The sequence below is a fragment of the Ictalurus punctatus genome, chromosome 1 (genome assembly GCF_001660625.3).
Source record: "Ictalurus punctatus breed USDA103 chromosome 1, Coco_2.0, whole genome shotgun sequence".
NCBI lineage: Eukaryota > Metazoa > Chordata > Actinopteri > Siluriformes > Ictaluridae > Ictalurus > Ictalurus punctatus.
In genome coordinates this window covers 40,656-64,070 of record NC_030416.2, presented here as the reverse complement: position 1 = coordinate 64,070, position 23,415 = coordinate 40,656, and the positions used below count along the sequence as shown (strand labels likewise).

The 23,415-nt window shown below is 41.5% G+C and overlaps 1 protein-coding gene across 4 annotated transcripts in view; it reads left to right on the top strand.

The window, feature by feature from the left end:
* Nucleotides 1-1,426: 1,426 nt before the first annotated feature.
* zbtb7b (zinc finger and BTB domain containing 7B) overlaps nucleotides 1,427-23,415 on the top strand; it is a 32,255-nt gene continuing 10,266 nt past the window's right edge. Inside the window, exons 1-2 of one of the 4 annotated variants that reach the window (XM_053683746.1) lie at nucleotides 1,494-1,646; nucleotides 2,474-2,528. Coding sequence is in view for 3 of the 4 variants with exons in the window: in XM_053683673.1 (XP_053539648.1) it covers nucleotides 1,554-1,646 (93 nt within the window). In the remaining variant the exon portion in view is untranslated. Of the gene's footprint in view, nucleotides 1,647-2,473; nucleotides 2,529-7,676; nucleotides 7,752-19,371; nucleotides 19,701-23,415 lie in introns of those variants that run through there. The other 3 variants (XM_053683673.1, XM_053683723.1, XM_017490451.3) reach the window with 3 other exon arrangements.

Sequence of the window (23,415 nt, the reverse complement as noted above, 5' to 3'; positions counted from 1 at the left end):
GTTACACAACTTGAAACATGCCACCTTTGGTGACGGACCACACAATTTTTAGGTGATCAAAAATATTGAAACGTGACAGACAGGTGTTTCTTTTTCGCCCAGGTGTGTCCTGTTTGATTGATTGTTTAAACAGTTAATGTGTATTCTTGGTTTGAACCTAGGGTTTCACCTGTGAATACTGCATTCGTTAAACTGAAATTCTAATCTATTGTCTCATATTCATTTTTTAATCTCAAACCCACGGCTTCAGTGTTTAACAAAAACAAAAGAATTGGCCTTGCTGTTCCATTACTTTCGGAGGGCACTGTAGCTGCTGCTGAGGACACAGAGGCAACAGATATAAGATGAAATTATGACTCATCATGACTGCTGACAGAAAGAGCACAGACATAAAATACTCTGAACAAAAATACTACACGTTCCCTTTAATATTAATGTCATGAACGTTCACTGGGTGTGCAGTTTATCAGCTCCACCTTCACACAGGTCACTCTGCAGGTGTACAATTACAGTCTGTAGCCCATCTGTCATGCTGCAAGTATTGGCACCCTACCAATGGAGAGGGACCACCAGAGAACCTGCAGATGAACCTCCAGGATCTTCTCAGTTTCAGAGAAAGAGTTTCCTCACAACTCCAGGTTCTGATCTGATCTTGGGTTACTGTCCGTGTGGAGATCGAACCTGGAGCTGCGAGGCAACAGCACCACCCACTGCACCACTCTTATACACCTTATTTCTATAGGATAATCAAAATCTGTGTTTCCACCTCAAACACAAACAGTAAATGTATAATGTAACCCTCAGCAGGTGTAAAGCAAATTCCTGCTCTGAGAGAAATTCTCCAGATCATGCATCTCAGAGAAGACAGAATACACTGTACTTTTATGTTGGAATACTGTCTGTAGTATTTTAACACACACATGCTTATATACATGCTCGTGTGTGTATGTGTGTGTGTGTACAGTCTCTGGTAGCTGTACAGTAGCTGAGGAAAAGCAGGTGGGTAGGAAAAAGACCACAACACACACACAGACACACACAGACACACACACACACACACACACACACACACACACACACACTGCAGACTTCTTGAGAGTGGGGCGATCCTCCACAGACTGCAAATGTTAAACCACCTCAAACAGGAAGAGTGTGTGTGTGTGTGTGTGTGTGTGTGTGTGTGTGTGTTCCTCTTTCTAGCTTCGTCTTCACTCTGTCACTAATTTTCTGCAGTGTATCATCTTGACAGAACACACACACTTACCATCACTTGTGTGTGTGATAATACCATAAAGACTGGCAGAGCCACACTTACACTTAAAGCTCACTCACACACACACACACACACACACACACACACCTCCCGCTCTATTCCAATCCCATGAGCGCTTCCTGGTTGTCGCGAAGGGGAGGCAGACCGGGGGGGGGGGGGGGTCAAAAGGGACCGAGAGAGACAGACAGACAGTGAGTGAGTGAGTGAGACAGACAGACAAAGAGTAACCGCGCGCTGTGAGCGTACAGGTGAGCGTAGTGCGCGCGGACGCTGGACGTGCATGCGTGTGAAAGCGACGGAGTGGGTTGCTACCGGAAGTGAGCGCGCGCCGGTCAGGTGGGACGCGGCGGAACCGCTCAGGTGGCACACACAGGTAACTCTCTCTTTTCTCCTTTCTTTTCCTCACACACACATTTATATACACACACATATTTATATACACACAGATGCGCGCGCACACTAAAGTACACTTAGGTTCTGTTAGTGACGTAAGAGCCGAACCAGGCCGAGTGGAACAGAATTACACTGCAATTCTGCATTCGAGACACAGATAACACCACTGTTTGTGTGTGTTTACTTTTTGTGCCCACCTGTGCGCGCGTGAGTGAGTGAGTGAAGCTGGAGCCTCACCTGTCCACAGACAGATAGACACACACACACACACACACACACACACACACACACACACACACATTGCGTGTGTTTATTGTTCATGTCATAAATAACTCTCTTGTCAATTAAAGTGTAATGTGCAGAGGTCGGGTTGGGTGAGAGAGAGAGAGAGAGAGAGAGAGAGAGTTTGTTGTGGCATGAGGTGACACTTCTTCACTGGAAGTGTGTTGCTGACTCTTCCATAAAGGACTGGCTGAACCCGCTTGACCGGTCTCTCTCTCTCTCTCTCTCTCTCTCTCTCTCTCTCTCTCTCTCTCTCTCTCTCTCTCTCTCTCTCTCTCTCTCTCTCTCTCTCTCTCTCTCTCTCTCTCTCTCTCTCTCTCTCTGTGTGAGAGTGGGTTGTGATGTTAGTGTGATATGGAACACGGCTGAAACAGGTGTAATACTGCACACTTTATGGTTGTGTTAAAAAAATTACATTATTGATATTAAAACTCAATTTGGAACACTGCCAATTTTAATAATAATAATAACAATGTGTGTGTGTGAGAGAGAGATCACAGTTAATCTATGTTTCTCTCTGTCCAGGTGAGAGCAGTGAGACAGATACAGTGTGGCAAAGCTGAGTGTTTATGGGATTTAGGTAAGTGTGTGTGTGTGTGTGTGTGTGTGTCTTTCTTTCTGACTGTCTTCTGTATATCAGTCTCAGCCTCAGAGGCTCCACCCACAAACTGCCTTGTCAGTTGTACATTTCTCTGGCTAAAGCTAACAAACACAGGCTCAGATCGCTGGTTCATTTGAAGCTTGTCTTGTTTTAAGCACTGGGGAGTAATCGAGTCTCTGATTGGTTGCTTTGTTCGAGAGTAATCGAGTCTCTGATCAGACATTTGCATTGTCATCTGACCACTTCCTGTTAAAGTGGGTGGTTCTTATTCATGTTTATTCATGACAAGCACCAGCCTCTCTAGTGATGGTTACAGGGGTGTGTTGTACACACATACACACACACACACAGTAAACTCCATGACCAGGTGTGTATTTTGAGTGACATTTTTCTGTTTAAAAACAGATTTCCACAGTCTGTTTTGGGGCGGAGCTATGCATGATCTCAATTTGGTCCAATCACATAATCTATTTTATAAATAAAATAAGCAAAATAATTAGACATTGACATCTGGACCACAATGTCACACACATGCGCACACACACATGCATGCAGATTTTGATAGTAAAAGTAATCAGACACAAACCTTGACACAGCTGTAATTCTTCTATGTAATGGATTATTAAAAGGATAATAAACTCACCCCCTTCACTCAGACGGAAATTGGAGAAGTTTAGGCTACATGTAAACATAGCTACTGGTACTGACGTGCTAGATAATTAGCTAACGCTAGTGATATGCTGTTAGGTATGGCAAATGGGAGTATTACTCATTTATATATTCATGATTATTTGTAGATTCTGGTATTTATAATGAGAGGAGAAATGCTCAGTGGCAGTTTTTACTCATTTCTTGAGCATATAGTTTATTAAAATACCCCATTTTTCTCTGAAGAGGTCTCAAACTGATTATTTTCTGACTTGTAGGGATGTGTTGGACTGTACACACACACACACACACACACACACATTCCTGTAAGTGTGTTAGTCATGGTGTAGGACCATATGTAAATTCCCCCAATCACTCGACCTGTTTCAGTTTCACACTCATGCAGAGGGGAACTGTATGTGTGTGTGTGTGTGTGTGTGTGTGTGTGTGTGGAGGGTATCATATGAGCTGTCTGTCCCAGTTGAGGAAGTGGATTGGCATTTCCTTTTTCTAATAACTTTCAGTCATATTGACAACTGACCACCAGCCAAGTGCGCGTGCACACACACACACACACACACACACACACACACACACAGTCACATGGGATGTAAAACCCAGAATGCCCATCACATGACTGGTTTTACAGATTTTCTGTTATAAGCTGAACACTCCTATGAAACCCAAACTAGACAGTTGGGTAAATTTATATTTAAATAATGGATATTGTCACAAAGTAGGTTTACAAAAATCTGGATATGGATTTAAATTTGTCCCTCATGAGGCGACGGTGGTGAGGAACACCTCACTGAGACGATATGAAGAAGACTGCTTGAAAAACTCAAAAGGAAACCCGTCCTCATCTGTGTGACACGGAATAGTGCGATTATAAATCATTCCTCTTCTATAACTGTAGACTTTATAGTCAAGCAGTGCTCAGCCTGTTGAAAGGATATTCTGTACAAGCATCAGAGTCTTTCTGGTTTTATTACAGTCTTAGCTTTAACTGTTTTTAGCAAGTGCCGTCTTCAGGGTGACGATGTGGTACCATCCACAGCCATCTCATGAAAAAACTCATAAGCTGTGCATGTGGAGCCATCTTCATCAGCAGTGAATGATCCTCAGGTGAGCAAGGCTGATCAAGCTGGTCATCATCAGGGAGCAGGAGTAACGTGTAACTCGTATGAGAGGGGGAGAGAGAGCAGGAGAGGGAGAAAGCAAGGGAGAGGGAGAGAGGGAGATCGAGCGAGGGAGGGAGAGAGCGAGAGAGGGAGATGGAGAGAGGGGGAGAGAGAAGGAGAGGGAGATAGAGCGAGGGAAGGAGAGAGAGCGCGAAAGCGGGGGGGGAGAGAGCGAGCGAGGGAGAAAGCGAGGGAAGGAGAGAGAGCGAAAGAGAGGGGGAGAGCGAGAGAGGGAGATAGAGAGGGGGAGAGAGAGCAGGAGAGGGAGAAAGCGAGGGAAGGAGAGAGAGCGAAAGAGAGGGGGAGAGCGAGAGAGGGAGATAGAGAGGGGGAGAGAGAGCGAGCGAGGGAGAAAGTGAGGGAGAGGGAGATTGAGAGAGAGCGAGAGAGGGAGAAAGAGAGGGAGATACAGCGAGGGAAGGAGAGAGAGCGAGAGAGGGAGAAAGAGAGGGAGATACAGCGAGGGAAGGAGAGAGAGCGAAAGAAAGGGGGAGAGAGAGAGAGCGAGCGAGGGAGAAAGCGAGGGAGAGGGAGATAGAGCGAGGGAAGGAGAGAGCGAAAGAGGGGGAGAGCGAGTGAGGGAGAGGAAGATAGAGCGAGCGAGGGAGGGAAAAGAGAGGGGGGGGGCGAGCGGGCTTGGGAGAAAGCGAGGGAGAGGGAGATAGAGAGAGGGGGGAGACAGCACACATTACTGGGTATGCTCTTGTCCTGTAATGGTTGTACAGGACAGAAGATGTACTTTGTGTGCAGACTGTAAGCAGGGACTCTGGTAAGAATAGTTCTGACAGCATAACTAAGAGCGAGAGCCCTTAGGGAACACAGAGAGCGCTGGAGACAGATCAGCACCTTTAACTAAAAGCAAATCTTATTAACAAAACGCTTGTCTAAACAAATAGGTTTTCAGTGTAGACTTATAGATTGATGCCGTGTTTGAGTCAGGGGTGTTTCTCCAGCTTCCAGGTGCGAGGGGCTCATCCCCCAGCGTCTCGATTTAAATAACGCTTCTTGGTGTAATCCTGGCAAACCCTTATGAGTGACTGTAGTGAAGATACATTAATCAAGTTTTTCATTTTATTTTATTTTAATAAACCTGAAACATACAATTAGAGTGACTTTATGTGTGTTTTGTGTGTATGATATATTACTGAGAGTCACATTCAGATAATAATGTAATGTTCTGCATCGTAGCTTAGTGGTTAGTACCTCTGGGGTTCGGGATTCAAATCCCGCCTCCGCCCTGTGTGCGTGGAGCTTCCTCCGGGTTTGCTCCAGGTTTCCTCCCCCAGTCCACAGACATGCGTTGTAGGCTGATTGGCGTTTCCGAATTGTCTGTTGTGTGTGTGGTGGTGCCCTGTGATGGGCTGGCCTGGGATAAGCTCCAGGCTCCCTGCGACCCTGTGTAGGACAAGTGGTACAGAAGATGGATGGATAGATGGATGGATGGATAGCTGGATGGATGGATAGCTGGATGGATGGATAGCTGGATGGATGTTCTGCATTGTACTTTTATACCTGAAACTACATCTGAAAAAAGTGGAATAAGCAACTACTACAATAACATAAAGGTGGCGTGTCTTCTTGCCTTCTATCTCTAGCATCCATATAAAGTACTGCATTAAAATCATTGCTCCTGTTGTTTCAGTTCAGTAATTTCAGTGTGTTTATCTTTCACAATGTCTAATAATGGCTTATTACATGAGTGTAAGCTGCTGAACAGAAATGATATTTTGTTGAATTTTACAAATGCTAGCTTCACTACCTATTTTACAGCCAGCTACCATACTAGCTAGACAAGCAATGCTGTCAGTCTATGCGAGCTATTTCGTCTCGTATTTAGCTGATGTGAGATCTTACAGCTACAGTACTATACTGATAAAAAGAATAACACAACATTCCTCTACTCTGTCCTGGGAATGTTGAAAATGACTTATTGAAACACAGTGAGCTCTGTGGCAGCAACTGAGGTGTCATTTTAGCCAGAAGTCAAGTGGGTTTTTATTGTCATTCCTTTATATAGCTTGTGTAGATTAGAATGAAATGTTGTTTCTTCAAGACCATGGAGCAGAACAGAAAGAACCGAAACCTAGCTCCAAAGTCGGACAAAATGCACAACTTCCACAGCCTCTTTCTGAGGCACCGTACATTGGAGAGGTGCATTCTGGGTACTGAAGAACTCTTTATAAATGTTATATTTTGGTGCGTGCAATCCGGAGTTATCGATCACTTCATAAATGCAGACGATTCTCATTTTGGTAATGGGCAGGTTCACATGACCAGTGCATGCGCTCTCTCTCTCTCTCTCTCTCTCTCTCTCTCTCTCTCTCTCTCTCTCTCTCTCTCTGTCTGAAGCCTGAAAAAAGGTGATGGACTGCATTAGAAAGACATTTTAAATAATAAATTAAGAAAATACTTTCTTAATACTTTTAAAATCTGAACAAAAAATTATCGCAAATGGTTTGGGGTCTTGACGCAAAACATCAGGAGCTTAAGCCCCCAAACCTGCCCTGTGGTGACGCCCCTGATCCGAGTCATGAACACATATTGGAAAGCTTTTCCATACCTGTGGGGATTTGTAGGAAGAATCTCATGAAAGTCCATCCAGAGTTACTGTGAGATCAGAAAGATTACTTCTAGCTACACGTGGTCCTAGTACAAGTTCTTCTGTCTTATCAGAATTAAGTAAGAGGAAGTTAATAATCATCCAACGTCTAATGTCCTTTACACGTTCCTCAACTTTATTAAGCTGCTGTCTGTCCTCTGGCTTCGCTGAAACATACACAGCTCTATCATCAGCATAACAGTGGAAGATAATTCCATGTTTATGAATAATTTGACCTAGAGGTAGCATATATAAAGTAAAGAGCAGTGGGCCTAGAACAGAACCTTGTGGAACACAAACTTTGTATATGCATAGAGAAGTCTACATTTACATCTTTGCATTGATAACGATCGGTGAGATAAGACCTGAGCCAGGAGAGGACTGTTCCCTTAATACCAACAACATTTTCTAATCTATCAAGGAGAATAGTGTGATCTATAGTATCAAAAGCTGCACTAAGGTCGAGTAACACAAGCAGCGAGACACAACCCTGACCAGAGGTCAGTAGAAGGTCATTTACTACTTTAACTAACACTGTCTCTGTGCTATGATGAGGTCTAAATCCTGACTGGTACATTGAAACTAAACTCTGTCTGAATCCAAACTGATGTAGTTTTGTCTTTATCTTTTCTGTCTTTAGTTCACTTCACAAATTGTTTTTCTGTTAAGACAGACAGACAATCAGACAGACAAGAGAAAAAAGGGAGAAACAGGAAATTGATGAGGATCTGTTGGTTTACAACATCTCACAACTGTGAGACCCTCCCTTATAGGGTAAAAACAACAACACACACACACACAAAGAAAAGTCCTACATTTTCTTTTCTAGTTCCCACAGAGGCGAAAGTGCTGAGCAGATACTGATACTTCAGATGAAATGCTAAAACCACACAGACACACACACACAAACTCCTACACACACACACACACACACATGCACAAACTCCTACACAGACAGTCTTTACTGGCACACATGTTGTGACACATAGCATTGTGTGATTCAGTGGTGCAATCCCTGCACACACACGAACACACATACACATACACACACACACACACCCCCCACTGAATTCTGCACCATATTGTCCCACATACTGGAATTTTATTAATGCCCAAATTAAATAAATGAAAAGACAATTACGGCCGAAAAGTCAAATTAAAAATGGCTTCTGTGTAAAATTTTATTCTCATTAAATAATGTTTTAATGTTTATAAAATAGGGCCATGTGTAAAATTTATGTATATGTTACAATAAGTTATCATTTTCTTTTTAGAGATTAAATATAGGCACAAATTCTTTATCATTTATTCAGATGTCACACACTCTGTTTTAATGAATTTTAGTGAGTGTTTTTTAAAAACATTGCTGACTTTTTATTTATAAATTTAAACACATGCAGTGTTATATTAATCACACAAAACTTGTAGTTCCATAAAAACACTCTTTTTTTAAAATAATCACGTGTTAATATCTTTATGTTCATTTCACCATATCTGATCTAAACTTTGTTCTGTACAGAAAGTGCATTATTATTATTATTATTATTATTATTATTATTATTATTATTATTATTATTATTATTGAGGTTATGGTGATGTCAGCTTTCTGTGTTGGATTTTAAAATGGCGTCAGTACGAGATGACATGCCGCTCGTGTTCCCTCCACATGGCTGCGTTTAGATCGTTTCTCTCTCTCTCACACACACACACACACACACTCGTTGCACACACACTCGTTTCTCTCACACACACACACACACACACACACTCGTTTCACACACATATATATCACCATGCTGCGCTGTTTTATTCACAATAACGCACGTGTTCGTCGCTATCTGAAGCGTGTGAACTCTGCCTCGTCTCTCAGACGTTACCCGAGTGCTGTTTAGAAAACACTAATATTTATCCTGTTTAGGGTTTGGGATACAGCTGGGATTTTATTTTTGATTTAGGACTGATTGATTTAAATCTGTGTAGATTCTTTTGTCTGTATTAAACACACACAGACACACACCTGTGCACACATACTGCAGCTTCCTGTCTCTCCCACTCTCACCCCAATTCTTTGCGTTTGCAGTTTCTTCCCCTCTTTCTCATCCCCCCTAACCACGCTTTCCTGTCTCTCTCTTTCTCTCTCTCTTTCTTTGTGTGTGTGTGTGTGTGTGTGTGTGTGTGTGTGTGTGTGTGTCTCCCACTCGTCCCACCTCTGTGTGTTTTCGAAGAACTTGTCTGTTTTTAGAATAAAGAGATGCGGCATGCTTATTTTAGGATTTTTCCTCAAATCTCAGACCTGAGATTTCAATCTCTCTCTCTCTCTCTCTCTCTCTCTCTCTCTCTCTCTCTCTCTCTCTCATCCATTCTGTCTTGTCTGCGTGTTTAAACCCACTCTCTCCACATCACTTGTCTGTTCCTCACACGTTTACTCTTTATTTTTGGCGTGTGAGCAGCCAGGTTTGCGTGTTGCACGTGTAATGGAGTAGGCAGTGAGAAAGTGTCATCTAGGCTTACAAACAATCTAAAGGTTTTTATAATCTTAACTTCCACCCAATGACGCACAGAATATGATTTAACACAGACTAATGAACTATACTAAAGTGTAATAATGAACTAATTAAGTTAATCATATATACACTGGCTTCGGAACGTATTCAAACCCTTTCTTTTTTTAAAAATGTATTAAATTTCATTTTCCATCCATCAGAGTTCCACACATTAATCCATAATGAAGTGAAAATATGTTTTTAGAAATGTTTGCAAATGTATTAAAATCAGAAATCTCTCATTTAGATAAATATTAAGACTCTTTATTCAGTACTTTGTAGAAGCACCTTTGGCAGCTGTTCATCTCTTCAGGTTTTACAGACTGAATCTGGGTCATTTCTTCCATTCTTCCTGGCCAATCCTCTCAAGCTCAGTTGTGAACTGATATCTTCAGGTATCAGGACAGATGTTCTGTGGGGTTCAAGTCTGGGCTTTGGCTTTGCCAGTGATGGACATTCAGAGACTTATCCCGAAGCCACTGCAGCATCGTCTGAGGTTGTGTGCAATCTGGAGTGGGGTTTTCTTTAAGGACCGTGCTGTATTAGGCTGCATTCAACTTTCTTCCCGTCCCTCCTGCAGAGTCGTACCCCATAGCGCGATGCTGCCATCACCATGCTTCACTGTCTGCACTGTATTAGTTAGTTACAGTTACATTTATATAGCACTTTTACAGACGCTCAAACCTCTTTATGGGGGGTGGGGCATTTATGAGCCGTACCCGGTTTTGCTGGACGAACTGTTTGGAGTTCAGCCTGAAAATAAAAAATTTTCTCATTAGACCAGAGAATATTTTTCCTCATGTTGGAAAAAGTCGGTATGTCTTTTTTTACTCAGGAGTTCAGTTCAATTCAGTTTATTTGTATAGTGCTTTTAACAATGAACATTGTCACATGGTCTCAAAGCAGCTTTACAGTAATCCGTATATAACATTTTTATGTAAACTTATATTTTACATCGATCGCTAATGAGCAAATGAGAGGCAGTGGTGTCAGGGGAAAACTCCCTGAGGCAACAAGAGGAAGAAACCCTGAGAGGAACCAGACTTGAAAGGGAACCCATCCTCATCTGTGATTATAAATCATTCCACATTCCACACAGCTGTATAGTATAAAGTCAAGCAGTGCATAGCTGCTAACCTTTTCTAGGATCTTGGAGATAAAGAGGAGGTTTGATATTGGCCAATAGCTGGACAGCTTTAATCAGGGGCCTGTTAGCTGCTTATTTAAAGGGTTTAGGTACATAGTCAGTGCTCAGTGAAGAATTTATTGTTTTTAGAAGAGTTTCAGTTGCTTCTGGTAGTGTCTGTCTGAATAAAATGTGTAGATAAGTGATCTAGTATACAAGTTGATGATGAGGAAATTAGTTGAATTTGTTCAGTCTCCTTGAAGGTTATGTGGTTCTGTTGTCATCTACATGGTCAGTTATCAAATTATCTGGATTTCATTTAGTATTCAAATTTGTTGACTAACATTTTCTATTTTATCATTGAAAATGTTCATAAACTCATCACTACTTCATATTGGTGGTGCATATACTGCTGCGGTGGTCATATTTCACGTTAATTTTTCTACAGTATTAATAGGAACCTAGGATTATTTTTGGAATCCTTTATTAAGATGGAGAGGAATGTTGATCTAGTAGTGCTACGAGCCTTTCTATAGCCCAGGAGCCTGTCCTTCCATGCAGTCTGGAATACTACTTTTTTAAGGTGCACATGTGTTTGTTATACCAGGGTGCTAGTTTTTACTCTCTAATTGTTTTTCTTTTAACTGGTGCTACATTATGTTTAATATAATACTCAATAAACTATAAACAATGATCCATTTATAGGTTTGGTAAATATAAAAGTATCAACTATAATCTCTAATAAAGTAGAAATACAATCCACTACAATGTATTAATCATAATCCATCAGATCTCTCCCTCATGTTGGATTCCCTTAACAGCTCTGTGTACGAACCCGTACAGGATGCTGATTTAAAATGGGCAGCATTGAAGACACCTTTTTTGCTGGCGATTACCTGCCAAGACATGGGCTGCTTGCTGACTGGCTCACTAACTGACAGAGATTTTACCAATGGCTTATGAACAGGCTGGAATTTCAGCTCCTACTTGGATGTTCCATTCCGTTACGAGGGTTTCATCCTTCTAAGAGGTGTGCTGCTCCAAGAGATCTGAACCACAGATATCTAGGTATCAACATGTACCTTTTCCAGATTCTACAAGGTCAGCATTGCCCTTCTGATGGTTGAGTGCAATGATCATCTCCAAACACATTTCTATTCATAGGTGAGATGGTTCCTCATGACCTTTGACAGAGGTATCCGTGTGTTAAACCCCACCCAGTGGTGGTTAAAAGGGGTGAAATAGAATGCTAGTTACAGATGAAAATGGGATTGTATGAACATTGGATAACCACTAGGGTTCTCTATCATTTGGAACTGTCCCCGGATCGAGTAGGCGTTAGATTCCAGGAACCAAAATGACGGGGCGTAAGATATTTATAACAAATACTACATCACTGTCACGTAATTTTGTTGAAGAACCATGGAGGGAGTGAACATGCACAAGAGCATATCCAGGTGTTAGACACTGCCCCTTGTGGTGTTCAAAGAACCATAGTTAAATTCAGCGCCAGCATTATCTCTGGCAGTTTCTGCTCCATCAGAACCACTGTCCTGAATCCTGCCCTTTGAATAGGATAGGATTCATTACTCAAACATGATCGCTACATAGATCTGTCTGTCTGTCTGTCTGTCTGTCTGTCTGTCTCTCTCTGTATGTCTCTATTACTTTGACCTTTATAACATCTGATGATGCAAATGAAGATCCTATATGGCCATATGTGGACACGCACACACTGATGTGTGTCCGTGTGTGTGTGTCCGTGTTGTGTGTGTGTCTGTGTGTGTGTGTAAAAGAGAGAGAGAGAGAAATGGATGACACAGAATTTCCAGTAACTGAAATTGAAACATGCTTCATGGTGCATTTGTGAGAGAGACAGATAAAGCCTGTTGTGGGTGGATATGTTAGTGTGTAGCATCTCCTGTGTAACAGCCACTTAGCGAACAAGTGAACACACACACACACACACACACACACACACACACACACACACACACACACACACTGTCTCCTTGGTGAGTGTGTGCGGAGTGTGACTGAGCAGCAGACTGACAGTGAGATGGGTGCAGTAAGACGGGTGCAGTCTGAACACTAACTGAGTTTCCATTCGTCAGCCTGCTGGGAAAACGAAACACACACTATATGTGTGTGTGTGTGTGTGTGTGTGTGTGTGTGTGTGTGTGTGTGTATATAGGGTGTGTGTGTGTGTGTGTGTGTGTGTGTGTGTGTAAGTGACACAATGGGACATGTCCCTGTCCACAGACACAGACTGAGCCTCATTTATCATTCTTTTAAATGCTTGCATTAGCCGAACCCAACTGAAATGTTCAGCTGAATTTACCGTTTGGGAAGTGCTGCTTTTCTTCGTGTGCGTACGTTAATCAACTGTAACAAACAAAGTGCGTTCCTGATGCAGCTAATTTGCATGTAGTGACTCCATAATTCTCCATAAAAGTTGAAGTCCACAGACAGCTGGGAGCATGAAATGAACGATCAGGTTAAAGCCTCTCTTCTGCCCATAAAAACGTGTAATAATGGATAATATTAATAATTAATTATGAATAAATAATTAATAATCCTACAGGGTCTCGGGGACCCTGAAGCCTATCCCAGGGAGCATAGGGTACAGGACGGGGTACAGCCTGGACAGGGTACCAATCCGTCGCAGGGCACAATCACACACACACACACACACACACACACACACACACACACACACATTCATACACTACGGACACTTTGGACATGCCAGTCAGCCCACCATGCATGTCTGTGGACTGGGGGAAGAAACCGGAGTACACGGAGGAAACCCCTGCAGCACGGGGAGAACATGTGAACTCCGCACACACACACAGGGCCGCAGCAGGACTCGAACCCCTGAGCCTGGAGGTGAACGTGTTAACCACTACGCCAGCGTGTAGTAATATACAATCAAATATCACAGAAGCTGTATGGCTGTACTCAAAGTTATTTAAACTTATTAAAGTAAAATAATTGCGAAGTTGTTTGCTTGACAGTTTTGAATTGTCCTAGTTTTTTGGGTGATTGTTTATTGACAGTGTGAAGCCACCCGTTTTGTTTGATTTGATTTGACGGTTTAACTACGACGGCCATCTTAGTGTCATGGCACACAACACATTTTGGTTATACAGCTGTACGGAAATATTTCAGCTCAGGATGGACGTAGCTCCTTGGAACTAAAACTGATCTCTAGAACACATTATAAGGTACATGGACATATATAAACATTTTGCACATTCATGTTCCTAAGACTTAAAACTTACAGCGTCCTCCACTAATATTGGCACCCTCGATAAATATGAGTGAAGAAGGTTGTGAGAATCTTTTTTGTTTAACCTTTTCATCTTTTGTTCAAAAAATGTAGAACAATGCTCTCATGGATATCAAACAATACACAGGTTTATCAAAAATATAAATTTGTTAAATATAGGTGTGCAACAATTATTGGCACCCTTTTAGTCAATACTTTGTACTAGCTTCCTTTGCCAAGATAACAGCTTTGAGTCTTCTCCTGTTTCGAGTTCTCTGCCAATTTCACTGGGGGACTCTCCTCTTCAGTTCACCCCACAAGTTTTCTATGGGTTCAGGTCAGGGGGCTGGGATGTCCATGGCAGGACCTTGATTTTGTTGTCAGTAAACCATTTTTGTGTTGATTTTGATGTATGCTTTGGATCATTGTCCTGCTGGAATACACTTGAGTTTGTTTTTTGGGAAGTGGTAGGTTAAGATGTAGGACTTCTGATCGGAAGGTTATAAGTTCAAGTCCCTGCACTGCCAAGTTCCCACTGTGTGTATTGGTGTGTGTATATATATTGGTGTGTGTATATATATTGGTGTGTGTATATATATTGGTGTGTGTGTGTGTGTGTATCGGTGTGTGTGTGTGTATATATATTGCTGTGTGTGTGTGTGTGTATCGGTGTGTGTGTGTGTGTGTGTGTGTGTATATATTGGTGTGTGTATATATATTGCTGTGTGTGTGTGTGTGTGTGTGTGTGTGTGTGTGTATCGGTGTGTGTGTGTGTGTGTGTATATATTGGTGTGTGTATATATGTTGGTGTGTGCATGTGTATCCATCCGTGTGTGTAGTGGTGTGTGTGTATTGGTGTGTGTGTGTGTGTATATATTGGTGTGTGTGTATATATATATTGGTGTGTGTGTGTGTGTGTGTGTATATATTGCTGTGTGTGTGTATTGGTGTGTGTATATATATTGGTGTGTGTGTGTATCGGTGTGTGTGTGTGTATATATTGGTGTGTGTATATATGTTGGTGTGTGCATGTGTATCCATCCGTGTGTGTAGTGGTGTGTGTGTATCGGGGGTGTGTGTGTATATATGTTGGTGTGTGTGTGCTGTATCGGTGTGTGTGTGTGTGTGTGTGTGTGTGTGTATGTTAGTGAGTATATCAGTGTGCCTGTACTGCAGTAATGAAATCTGATACAGTGATTATATAAAAACATTCATATACTTGACATATTTGTGTGTATCGGTGTGTGTGTGTGTGTGTGTGTGTGTGTGTGTGTGTGTATTGGTGTGTGTATATATATTGGTGTGTGTGTGTGTGTGTGTGTGTGTGTGTGTATCGGGGTGTGTGTGTGTGTGTGTGTGTGTGTGTGTGTGTATATATTGGTGTGTGTATATATGTTGGTGTGTGCATGTGTATCCATCCGTGTGTGTAGTGGTGTGTGTGTATCGGGGGTGTGTGTGTATATATGTTGGTGTGTGTGTGCTGTATCGGTGTGTGTGTGTGTGTGTTAGTGAGTATATCAGTGTGCCTGTACTGCAGTAATGAAATCTGATACAGTGATTATATAAAAACATTCATACACTTGACATATTTTCTGTTTATTCTGAAGACGGCTCACGTCTCCTAAAGATAATAAATTATCCACCGTACTCACTTTTACCTGAAATTTCCTGTTTCTCTGGAAACTTTGTGTAATTACATTGTTTACGTTTATGCAGTGACACACCGCAGTTACTCCCTGTATTCTTCTACACACACACACACACACACACACACACACACTCACTCACACTCACACACAATGTACAGGTTTGCAGATTATTGTCTTTTCATTTAAAACAAAAAGTGTCATGAACCAGTATATTTAGTTTATATACTGTAAAATATACTTTTTAACAAATATTCTATCAGTAATATGATAAATTTCAACTGTGTGTGTGTGTGTGTGTGAGATGATATGTTCAGAAAGCAGTGGGAGGGTGATATCCGCTCTGACACACACTCTACTGTCGACTGCGCTGATGTTTCGGATGTGTGTATGTGTAACAGGAGTGTGTGTTGAGTTTGGCGGTTCGGTGTTTGAATCAGCGAGGTGTGTTTTTGAAAACATACACAAAACACTGAATCAGGAGTGTGTGTGTGTGTTTGTGTGTGTGTGTTTTGAAATTTATCTCTTAAAGTTGATTCATTAGCTATGAGGCTAATATTGTGATATAGTAAGGGAAAGTTTATAGCCAGCGGTTTAGCATCATGCATGTGTACATCATCACACACACTCGCCTCGGGGTGTCTGTAAGGGAGCAGATTACAGTTATAAAATGGTCGTTTTTCCACTTTACTCAAATACACTTTCTTTTGCCAAGTTTAATCATCATTAGAGTGACAGTAGAATTACATTCAGACATAGCATCTAAACCTAAATAATAAATTTTCATGTTTTCAGTGTTTAAGTTTCTAAAACTTAGCGGTCCGTGCATAAAGTTTACATCCATGCTAATTCCATGTTGTTTTCTGATTGAAACTTAAACATTAAAACAGCTGAGAGTCATTTCGCAGTTCTCTTTATAAATCTGCTCAAATGTTTACGACCTTTCTGACACGCTGTAGTTTATTTATTTGAATTTGTGCCGAAGTTTAATCAGCTGAGTTGCGCATTAGTGTGAATCAGAAAAACAGCTCACACACACACACTCTAAATCTGGAAATATCAGCATTACACAGAGCCCGAGAAGGAGATCAACATGTACGAGTGTTTACCAGCATGCAGAAAAAAAAAAGACATGAGAGAAGGAAAAAACCCCAACCAGAGATTCACAAAACTCCAGACCAGACATCAGGAGACCTGAAAAGTCCAGAGAACTGTAAAATGGAATAGAATTGCACATTTATATCACATTCAGAAATGTGAATTTAATTAATTCGATATTAACATTTTAACAGTAAAACTGCAGCTGATTTGTTTATCATAATTCTTTAATTCTTTATGTAGAAACAGTGGATTAAATGTGTTGCTTGGTTTTCATTATTATTTAGAATTGATGCCTTTTTCTGTTTCTTTCATCAACTGAGTCAATATAATCTAAATATAATGTATATAATATATAATATAATAATGTCTTACTTTTAATTTTATAAGCTGATTATAATTGATTATAAATAAATATATCACCATAAAAACAAATGAAATGTTAATGCTCGTATTTTATTTCAATGATTATTTGAATTAAAATATATTTTATAGCTAAAAAAGCAGGTTGTTTAGTGTATATGTAATAAATTATTAATGGACATAAAATGTAGTTACTTGCGGGAGAATGACAAATCACCTGTTTGTGTGTGAGTGCTGATGTTTATTTCACTACAGAACAGAATGATGTGTTTTCCTCTGCAGGCTTTTTAACCCACAAACAGTGATTTATAAAATACTCTGATTTATAAAATACTCTGATTTATAAAATACTCTGATTTATAAAATACTCTGATTTATAAAATACTCTGATGTTCAAACAAGTTCAAAAACAGAAAAAAACAGATCAGGCAACAAAATGTCTTCACACAACCTGAGATGAATTTACCTTGAAGTATGAATCTGGGGAAAAAAAACCCCTTGAAATAAAGATTAAATTCTATGTCGTGTTTGTTATTAAGGTTCCGAGGCGTTTATTGTCGATTTATTGATGGTATTTAATTTGTGAGATGGCATTTGTGTGTGTGAGACAAAAACTGAGCAGGAACACCAATGACTAAGAGAAATTGAGAACATGCACCATGCTTTTGAGACTGTGTGTGTGTGTGTGTGTGTGTGTGTGTGTGTGTGTGTGTGTGTGTGTGTGTGTGTGTGTGTGTGTGTGTAAGAGTGGGTGGGGGGCGCTTCTTGTCAGTGTTGACTTGTCTTTACTGTACACATTGTTCAGAAGAATTTTGTTCATTTTTGGATGCTACAGTTTGTAGGTGTGTTCTTGGTTCTGCAAACCAAAAGAGAGAGAGAGAGAGTGTCTGTGTGTGTGTGTGTGTGTCTGTGTGTGTGTGTCTGTGTGTGTGTGTAAAATCAGCAACTAATTCTTGTGAATCCTACCATCTTCCGAAGGACAACGTGTTATAAATAAAAATATTCCGAGCTGCAGAGGCGGATAAAGACGTCTGTATTTTTCTGAAGTCTGAAACAGAAACTGTGAATTTGTGGTTTGTGCTTTTTAGTGAACAACGGGAACAACTTCATTCACTAAAATCCTTTTAATATTTTTAGCATCCGGTATTAAAACATTAGATTTCTTTACATTGGTGAGCAAAACACAGTAAAAATGTCACTACGTAATGAAGTAGAAGTATGGTCCGCTCCAGCACAGACTCCGCCACGTTTCCATTCGTTTAACCCGAGTTCATGTCGTCAATCAGCCGAGAATAAACGCATCCTGTTCTCATCGTGTGTAGTGTTGGGCCGTATAATAATATAATAATATAATAATATTAATAATGTTCATATTCGAATATTAATGTCATGTCCTATTTCTAATACACATTTGTTTTTAAATGTCACTGATTTAATGTTATGTAATGTGATTTAAAACATTTCTTATTCATCATTCACATTTATTAGAATGATATTTTATTTACAATTGTAGTCCGTTGTTTTTTCCTTTACAGTTTTGTCATTTATTTTTGTAGTTTTTTAGAAGACGATATTGTGTATATTTTTGTCATTTTACCCTCCAGCTCTAATCATTTAATCATCACCACTTTGTAGCAAAATATTTGAGTTTATATAATAGAGTTGGTGTCTCTGGGCCACTGCTCCACTGCCTGATGATGTGGATTTTGTATTTGAATAGATCATTTTTCTCCAAAGTGAATAACAGTTGAACAGATAAAGGAGACACTCAGGACTAGGAATCTTTACAAAAATCCAGATATAGATGTAGAGCTCTAATGAGAAGCCAGAGGTGACGGTGGTGAGGAAAACCTCCCTGAGATGACATGAGGAACCTCGAGAGGAACCAGACTCGAAAGGGAACCCGTCCTCATCTGGGTGACACCGGGTAGTGCGATTATAAATCATCACAGTGTGCAGGTGTAGCAGAGTAACGACGCACGGTACCGAGGGTGTGATGTTCAGTACGAGGGGGTTCATATTGTCATAACATAAACTTTCAGAAAATGTAGAGTAACGAGTGTGTGTATGATTGGAGCGGTGCAGTGACTGATCCACTCTGTAGGCGCCCTTGCTCTCTAGTGCGCTTCACTCCCTCATCGTTCGTTCGGATTGTGTTTAGTTCACTTTGATCTTTCAGTTCATCAAAAGTCAAAAGAACGCATTTCAGAGACAGATAACGCTGCTTCCTCCCCTCTGTGTTTGTGTGTGTGTGTGTGTGTGTGTGTGTGTGAGAGAGAAAGAGAGTGAGTGTGAGCGGAGGGCAAGGGATTTTTGTTTTTCGGAAACTTTGTTGAAACAAGTCGATACGTTTGGAGCGAGGGAGGGGGGAGGGGTCCCGCTTTCTCCATCGAACACCACTCTCAGACGACAGGAAGGAGAAACAGACAGAGAGAGAAAGACACAAAGACAGAGAGAGAGACAGAGTCCAGAAGATCCCCAAAAACTTTGAACGGAAGTGTTTGAACTTGGCAGAGAACGGGCGAGAGACTATAACTGACTGGAGAGAGGGCGAGAGAGAGGGCGAGAGAGAGGGAGAGAGAGAGGGAGGAAGCTGAAGAGGAGATGATGGCGATGACACACACTCCGGCGAGCCTCGAGTTCACAGCACCCCGCTTCTCCATGACAGGCAGAATGGTATGACCCATCCTCCCTGTGTGTGAAATGGTTCTGCTCACTGGTGTGTGTGTGTGTGTGTGTGTGTGTGTGTGTGTGTGTGTGTGTGAGAGAGAGAGAGAGAGAGAGAGAGAGAGAGAGAGAGAGAGAGAGAGCGTGAGCAAGGAGAGAACGAGTGTGGCAAAGCTAATAACAGAATGGATGGCATTTTCTCTGTGTGTGTGTGTGTGTGTGTGTGTGTGTGTGTGTGTGTGTGTGTGTGTGTTTTGGAGCAGGTTATTCAGGTGTGTTGCTGTGTAGAGAAATTGTAGGATAGAGAGGAGCGGCTGGTTGCTAAGGGGAAGTAGCATAGTGGCAGTGGAAAGTTCCGGCTCAGGTGTATGTGTGTGGGTGGGGGGAGGGGGACGGGAGGGTGAGGGGGGTTTAAATATCAAAACAAGGTGCATGCACTCCTGAGACAGAGAGAGAAAGACACACATACATCACTCACAGTGCATTATGGGTATTACACACACACACTCCACGCTTTCAGCTGAGATACAAACCATTGAGTGTGTGTGAGAGACTGTGTGTGTGTGTGTGTGTGTGTGAGAGACTGTGTGTGTGTGTGTGAGAGACAGTGAGTGAGTGAGTGAGCGTGTGTGTGTGTGTGTGAGTGAGTGTGTGTGTGTGAGTGTGTGTGTGAGTGAGTGAGTGTGTGAGTGTGTGTGTGAGAGAGTGTGTGTGTGAGTCTGTACTCTGTTGGTTCTGTCACTGTTTTGTATATTTAGTGTTAAATTGTCCTCTTGTTCACGTCTGTTTGAAAGGTTTCAGTGGAACTCCTCGTTCTTCACAGTTTTATATTTTCAGAAACTGTCATGTGATGGTTTAGTGGCCAGGTGTGACGTTACTGCTGCAGCAGGAGCAGGTTCTGCTGTAGACCCTGGGCACTGGGGGGCAGCAGAACCGGGGTTTCTGGGTAATTTCGTGTCGAGTTTATCTCTGCTTTTACACAGGTGTAATGAGACCTTGAGTCCAGATGTCACTGAAATACACGAATGATCAGTGAGGAATTTAAGAATAGCTAATTGGAATGTTTACTTGTGTATTTAATTTCAGTTTAGATGTCATCAGGCTCACTTGATTTTTTTTTTTTGGATTTAAAAGTGCCTAATTATTTTGAAAGTTCCATCTTCGTGAAAAGGGGGAGGGCCGGGGACTATGGGAGTATTTGATAACAATTCTAATGTGATCAGATTTTCAGTATATTTTCTTCGGGGGTTTTGTTAATGGATATTGGGGTCGGTGCACAGTGGCTCAGTGCTTAGCATTTTGGTTCGCATCACCAGGGTTGGTGTTTGATTCCTACCTCCACCCCGTGTGCACAGAGCTATGCATGTTCTCCCCCTGCTTCGAGGGGTTTCCTCTGGTACTCCGCTTTCCTCCTCCCATCCAAAGACATAGGCTGTAGGCTGACTAGCATGTGAAAGTGTGTGTAGTACGCGAAAGTGTGTGTAGCATGTGAAAGTGTGTGCGAGTGTGCACACAGTGGCATGCGATGGGTTGGAACCTCGTCCAGTTGTGCCTCGCCCTGCCAGAGGCTTCGACTCCCCGTGACTGTGTGTAGGATAAGCGGTACGGAAAATGGATGCATGGATGGATGGATGGATGGATATTGGGGTGAAGTGATTTAAATGGCTGATCCAAATTTGTGGAATCCTCAGATAGTGTCAGTTATGTTTGTGTGTATTGTGTTTTTTTTATTCTAAGTGTACAGTAGGTTCGGACTTTATAAAGTCTTAATGTATCGTGTTAATTAAGGAAAAAATGTTTTGTTTGGATCTGTGTTTATTATCCATCATCATGTTAGTGTCATCTTCTCTCTCTCTTTCTCTCACTCACTCTCTCTTTATTTCTCTCGCTCACTCTTTCTCTCTCTCTTTCTCTCACTCACTCTCTCTTTATTTCTCTCGCTCACTCTTTCTCTCTCTCTCTTTCTCTCACTCACTCTCTCTCTTTGTCTCTCTCACTCTCACTCTTTGTCTCTCTCATTCTCTCTCTCTCTTTCTCTCACTCTCGCTTTGTTTCTCTCACTCTTTCTCTCTCTCACTCACTCTCTCTTTGTCTCTGTTTCTCTCTCGTTTTCTCACTCTCTCTCTGTCTCGTTTTCTCTCTCGTTTTCTCTCTCTCTCTCTCTTTGTCTCTCTCATTCTCTCGTTCTTTCTCTCTCTCTCTCTCTCTCTCTCTCTCTCTCTCTCTCTCACGAACACTTTACCTAATTTGTGTAGTTTGGTGTGGATGTAGTTGTGTGTTGTGTGTAATGTGCCACACTTTTGTGTGTGTGTGTTAAAGTCATTAAAGGGATTGTTTAGCAGAAAATATAGCATTCACACTAGGTATGCTTACATTTCACCATTTTTGTCAATCTAAACGAATTCAATTTGATTCCGAAAGTAACGTTCATAAACATTTCAGTCCGTTTCAAATATTCGTTTCCATGTGTTTCCATTACGTATATTCTGAACAAAACTTTTGTGCGAGTGCAGAACATCTGTTGAACATCTGTTCACACCTAAAAGAGATAAGTGGAGAGAGAGAGCCACCGTGGACATGACACCAAATTCACTAATAAGTGTTTGTAACACTTTCCTTTGTTAGGTCAGGAATGAGGAGACGGGAGGCAGGCTTGGGACAACTCAAACAGATTCTTTACTTCTTTCTTTTTATTTACTTTCGCTTTTCAGCAGTTTTATACAACGCATGCACACACACACACGGCTCGGTGCTGCTCAGATCTCTCATCTCTCCCTCTTTATCCTTGCTGTCACTCAATGGGTTTTTCTCCTCTTATTTGTGCATCCTCGCTTCCTTTCCTTGCATCTTAGCTCCACCCCCTTACGATGCAAGGGAAGGATGCGAGGATGAGATGTGAGGAGAGAGGAATTGAAGCAGGTTGAATGGAATATCCTCTCTCTCTCTCAAGTTAATGATGACCACGCTCAGTGTATGACCTCACTGCGCTTCAGGGATTCAGGGTTAACAGAGCTGGGTGTAACTGTAATCAAATCACTTTTTCTGATAATGCATGCAACGCACTGCATTTTAAATTTATGTAATTTGATTACAGTTACTGATGTCAATACAATGACGTTACTTTTGTTATTAAATTAAAAACAACATGAAGCAAAATGCATTTTTCAAATAAATCACATTTTGCAACAAAGGTTTTTTTCTTTAGCCCCGAGTAATTCTTCACTCAGAGCGGTTTGTCACGACGTAACTGAATGTCACGAATCGTGACGTGAGGAAGTTCAGACGGATGCAAGCGCAGGATAACAGTTTTATTTAAGAGAGAGACAGGCAGACAAATCCAAAACGTGATCCAAAACGTAATCCAAAACAGGCAAAAGGTCAGTCCATCGGCATTCAGTCATACACTAGGCAAAGCAGGAATCAAGGTTGTGGTCATGGGATACAGGGTCGATAAACCAAACGAGAAACATGAACTATGACAGGGAACTGGGAGCGGATAACCCAGCGTGAACTAAATCTAATGATTAACTCTAACAAGGACTTTAACATGGATCTAAACTATCAAGAAAATCCGACCCTACATCACCAAACAGGCTACACAGATTCTAGTCCAGGCTCTTGTTATCTCTAAACTGGACTACTGCAACTCACTGCTTTCAGGCCTCCCAGCCAGCTCCATCAAACCCCTTGAGATGATTCAGAATGCAGCAGCGCGCCTCGTCTT